Source organism: Melampsora larici-populina, assembly GCF_000204055.1.
Source record: "Melampsora larici-populina 98AG31 unplaced genomic scaffold MELLAscaffold_19, whole genome shotgun sequence".
In the NCBI taxonomy this organism is placed as follows: Eukaryota; Fungi; Basidiomycota; class Pucciniomycetes; order Pucciniales; family Melampsoraceae; genus Melampsora; species Melampsora laricis-populina.
Window position 1 is genome coordinate 1238774 of NW_006768783.1, and position 5774 is coordinate 1244547.

At 44.5% G+C, this 5774-nt stretch overlaps 1 protein-coding gene across 1 annotated transcript; it reads right to left on the minus strand.

Moving 5' to 3' along the window:
* Positions 1-3301: 3301 nt before the first annotated feature.
* MELLADRAFT_63427 (uncharacterized protein) lies at positions 3302-5419 on the minus strand (the record flags this gene model as incomplete). Its single annotated transcript, XM_007410216.1, has 5 exons — positions 3302-3780; positions 3898-4225; positions 4325-4549; positions 4620-5082; positions 5325-5419. The coding sequence occupies 5 exons, from the start codon at positions 5417-5419 to the stop codon at positions 3302-3304; spliced, it is 1590 nt and encodes a 529-aa protein (XP_007410278.1).
* Between the last annotated feature and the right edge of the window lie 355 nt (positions 5420-5774).

Below are 5774 nucleotides of genomic sequence, written 5' to 3' on the forward strand. Positions count from 1 at the left end.
GGCTTATAATGCCGAAAGAATAGCGGATTCGAGGAAATTAATAAGGAATGATTAGGCAAAAAAGGCAAACTGTGGCCGGTGGAAATCAGTAGAGAGCAAGCTGGGGATTGAATTGCAGCGAAGAAAGGTCCGCCTTTTATAGGCGAGACTTTCGCAGTGAAATCTCATTCTAAGCTACAAGATACGAGCGCACAAGATAAAAGCCGGAAGCGGCAAACAAATAAGGAAACAAGATTGGAAAAGGATATCGAGAAGATATCGATATAATATATAAGGAAAGAGATAAATAAAACAGGCGCGTCGCGTGGACCATATGATGGTTCACCACTACAAGAAACCCGGATCCGGCGAGGCTTTATTAAACGGATCCGGAGGTTTCACACTGCGCTTGTCATGTCTCATGTAACATTACACTCCTGTAACATGTCAGATCCGTGGCTTACACATCGGTTTGGTTTCTTGAAAGCGCTCATCTATTGCTGTCAAGTCCATGCTTCCAATGTGTCAGTACAATGTTGTGGTTGTAGTTATCATGCAAAACAAGCGCCAAACAGTGTGTGTGATGTGGAAATTTTGGTGTTCAAATAGATGTGAATTTTAGAGTGGTTAAACTACTATACAATAGTATCACATAACTTGTGCGAAAGATTTCTGTATATTTACAATAATTATACTGGGATGATTATTTATAAAGGATTCATTGCTTAGTTCATTTGTGAGTTGAAGTAGAGATCTTATGCATTTTTTGGGGCTTCATATCCACTTTTTTCGACTTTGTATTAGATGTATAATGAAATGGCATTTGACAAATGCCATTTCCCTTTAACTCAAATAATGGTGAGGTTCAATCAACACATGAACAATATATGTTATACTCTTAGGGTTTAAGATGAAATCCTCATTTAGTATGGATGCAGTGATTGTGCACCATAATAATATGACACAATATAAATGGTTAGGGTTGCATTGTCAGATTACCATACAACCCTAAACAAGTAATCATATGTCCTCACAGTGAAGTAAACAATCAACCTCCTCAAGTCCAGAATGCATGTTTACGCACATGCATTCAATCATGCCTGTAGTGCTTATGGAGCCATTTTTCTGCTGTAACTGCCTACCCCTGAGAGATATGCATGTCCTGTGAGTTGCCAATGATTTCTGAAGCATTGGCTAGGGCTATACAACTCAACACTCCAGTCTTGAATTGGAAAAAACCTCCATGAAGACCCTTCAAGACTGGGGTGTCCCCAGGGTACGCACACGCACATATAAGCAAACATCGTCAAAGTTTGGACTTTTTTGCAATAACTTGGTACGCCTGGGGGATAGGCATGGTCTGACTGTTACAAAGGATTTCTGGAGCATTGTTCAGTGCAGCAAAAAGCATGAACCAAAACTCTAACTTGCACATACTTCCATGACCAGGTTGTCACATGTCTATGCACACATAAGCAACCATGGTCAAAGCCATAATTTTTTTCGCCTGGGAGTTAGGCATGTTCTGAGTGTGGAAAAACTCTTCTGGAGCATTGCTTAGTGCTATACAACACAAGCCATCAATTTTGAAGTGGCACAACCAGTTCAACATTGGCTTGTTACATGTTTACGCACATGTAAGCCAACATGGTCAAAGATAGGTCTTATCTGCCATAACTTTTTACGCCTGGGAGATATGCATGTTCTGAGTGTTGCAAGACTTTTCTCGAGCATTGTTTAGTGCTATACAACACAACACGTATGTGCGTAAACTTGGACAACCCTTCATGACTGGGTTGTCACGTGTTTACGCACATGTAAGCCAACATGGTCAAAGATAGGTATTCTCGCCATAACTTTTTACGCCTGGGAGTTAGGCATGTTCTGAGTGTTGCAAATTCTTTCTGGAGCATTGGTTAGTGCTATACAACCCAAAACTCCAATGTTGAACTGGAAAAACCAGGTGAACATTGGCTTGTTACATGTTTACGCACATATAAGCCAACATGGTCAAAGATAGGTCTTATCTGCCCTAACTTTTTACCCCTTGGAGATATGCATGTTCTGAGTGTTGCAAGACTTTTCTCGAGCATTGTTTAGTGCTATACAACACAACACGTATGTGCGTAAACTTGCACAACCCTTCATGACTGGGTTGTCCCGTGTTTACGCACATATAAGCAAACATGGTCAAAGATAGGTCTTATCTGCCATAACTTTTTACGCCTGGGAGTTAGGCATGTTCTGAGTGTTGCAAATGCTTTCTGGAGCATTGTTTAGTGCTATACAACACAACACGTATGTGCGTAAACTTGGACAACCCTCCGTGACTGGGTTGTCACGTGTTTACGCACATATAAGCCAACATGGTCAAATATAGGTCTTATCTGCCATAGCTTTTTACGCCTGGGAGTTAGGCATGTTCTGAGTGTTGCAAATGCTTTCTGGAGCATTGTTTAATGCTATACAACCCAACACTTCAATGTTGAACTGGAAAAACCAGTTCAACATTGGCTTGTTACATGTTTACGCACATATAAGCCAACATGGTCAAAGATAGGTCTTATCTGCCCTAACTTTTTACCCCTTGGAGATATGCATGTTCTGAGTGTTGCAAGACTTTTATCGAGCATTGTTTAGTGCTATACAACACAACACGTATGTGCGTAAACTTGCACAACCCTTCATGACTGGGTTGTCACATGTTTACGCACATATAAGCAAACATGGTCAAAGATAGGTATTATCTGGCATAACTTTTTATGCCCGGGAGTTAGGCATGTTCTGAGTGTGGCAAAGCTTTTCTGGAGCATTTTTTAGTGCTATACAACCCAACACTACATTGTTGAAGTTGCACAACCCTTCATGACTGGGTTGTCACATGTTTACTCACATATCATGGTCAAAGTTAGGTAATTTTGCCATAACTATTTAAGCCTGGGAGTTAGGCATATTCTGAGTTACTCACATATATTTAGGCATCAATGATGTTTCTGGAGTTCATGCAACCTGGCAAAACAAATCAATGTTTTCAAGAGCAAGCTTGGCATGGCATTGAGGTACAAGGTACATGTAACCATTTTGAAGGAGGTACCAGCGACATGTACCCAAATTGAATGCTTACATGTCCCCAATTGAGATGTTACATCCATTTAGCGCAACCCAGAACAAAAACTCAAAATTATCGCATAAAGAATTCACAAGAGAACATAACATAGTATTCATTGCCGATCAGCTTTAGTGTAGTATAGAACAAACATATCAATTCATCGTACCCATTGGAATTTATAAGGTCAGTATAGAGAAGTCAGATCACCAAGTCTTATTCATAGCACCCTGCCTCTTCAAGCTTCTTCTGCTTCTTCTCCGCTAGGTATTTTTTATCTAGCCTCTTCTTTTCAGCAAGGAAAGATGCAATGATTTTGGATATCTCAAAGGCGTCTGGATAAAACGGAATCCAAAGCGCACTGTCGCTGAAGACCATTGGCCTTTGTTGCATTCCTGAATACCTAGCCGCCCCAGCAAAGACATCTGAATGGCTGTAGAGTGCCATGCAGATTCGCTGAGGTGGAAGGTCAGCTTTGTTGGGAAGACGCGTGATCCTAGTAACCCCATGCATGAGAATATCAAAGGCTGCATGAACAGAATAACCGGGGTCTCCACAAAGGGCGTAACCCAGGTAGTTCAATATCAATTCCCCACCTCCGTAGTGTTGGCCAAAGAAGTTCGCAGATGCAAACAAAGGGGCATTGTGTCCATCCCGATGGTGGTCAACTTGCATGCCAAGCATGGTGTGCCTCCCTGTGCAAAACAAAAGATCAGTCAGTATCCATTGAACTCGCCGAAGTTAAGGTAAATCAAGCAGGCTTTGCCCAAATTCCAATGGGATTAGGTAAGGCGAAAGAAGGAGGCGCCTACCAATACCAATTGGATGAACGAGGCCAGTGAAAACCCGCGAAGCAGCCGGCGTTCCTTTTCGGATGATAACGCGAAGCGATTGCAAGGCTGCGTCGTATGAAGCAGGCTGAAATGCCTTGATGAGCAGGCGTGCCTGCTCGTGGTGCCAAAGTAGCTCCGACTCCACCCTAGCATTGGTCTCACGCTTGTAAGCGTGCTCCTGACCCATCTGGATCAAGGTGGGCAGGTTGAATTCGGTGACTTTGGTTTGTTGCCAGTTGGAATCCGGATGGCCCTGCCGTGCTTTACCAAAGGCCATGTTGGTATTGGACATGCCGGCCGATAGCGACTGGTTAGCAATGTGCAGATTGAGATCATGCAGATTGAAATCAGTTCACCGGAACATTCTGCGATGTTCCCTTAATTCAAGGTCAGATGCAATGCTTACGGAGTATCTACCATAGCCCACAGCCTGGTACGGCATGAACCCAGTGACCGTGCCAGGCCATTGAACCTGAGACGAATCTGCCCCACTTAATCGAGAGCTTGCATCGTCGCGAACTTCAAACGGCCGAGTTGGGGTCTGATCTATCATGTCCTTCGTTGCAGGGCCATGAAAAACTCCAAGGTTTGTAACCTCGGCGGCGCCTGCGAGAGCGAGTCGGCCTCGTTCCTGTGGTTTGGATGCAGAGTGTGTAAGCATTGGTCCACATCAAAAGAACACTCGCAATAGGACTGCTCACCGTTCCGGTGAGGGTCGTTCCCATTGGGCTTTCCTTTTTTGGAGGAACGCCAATTGCAACCACTCGGCCAGCCACATCCAGGAGAATAACCGCCCCATCCTTCCCAACTATTTTGGGAGCCACCGAACGTTCGATCGCAAGGTTGTTGAGAGAAGTGAGGTTTGGGTAGCGGAGTGCAAAAGGTTTGGACGATTGGGGATCAGCTGCATGGGCATCAAGCGTGTGCTTGATGTAAACTGTGCAATAACGGAGGTTGGCCTGTCGTCCGGTGAGTGGATCAAGAATTGAAAAGTCGGCCAACACCTTCTCAATGCTAAAGGGGATATCACCTAGGTTGAGGTGTTTGGTGTGTTGTAAAAAAAAGGCGACTGCGAGGTCGAAATCGACTCGAATTTGGGTTGCAGATGGGGCAGTGAAAACGCGGTGCAGATGATGAGCGACTTGGGATCGTCGGCAATACACGCTTTCAAAATGGTGAGCCGGAGTATGAGGTAGCAGTTCTTTGGATATTTGGTGAGATCAAAAAGCGGATGTCTTGCCTCCTGATTTCGCCTTGGGAGGGGGCTTCGCCTTCTTTGGCATCTTCTTGCATAGTTGAGTAGAGTTTGGCTTCTTGGCAGGGACGGGCACAGGGCTGTTTGACGATAACATCGTTAGGAGCAAGCGCGGTGGTGGGTAGTACTTTGAAGCGCAGGGTTCTCTTACGTTAAATCCGATAGGTCAGTGAGGTCCGAGTCGTATCCTGAATCTTTTGGAGCGCTAGGCGTCGTCAAATTGCGTTTGATGACGGTCTGATCCATGATCGAGCTGGTCGGAAGCGGGCGAAGCAATGGTCAGCTTTGCTTTTCTACATCTTACATAAATGAGCCGATGGTTGCCAGTTGGAATCAAGGTAACCGGTTACCCTGATTCCTGCGCTGGAATCGATCTCATAGCCGGCTAAGAGATCAATTCCAGGTGCAACAATCGGCCGTCCGATTGGTGGGATCTGATAAGAAGTGAACGAAAACACTGTAAGAACGCACCGTGGTTTTCTGGGAATAACAAGTGCTGCTAGTGTTTGCAAGGAAGGAACGAACGAAAGGGGTCAGCTTGGCCTTAACTGTTGTGGTAATGTACTGGTTATGTCAAGTCCTTCACAATCAAGTCCTAAGT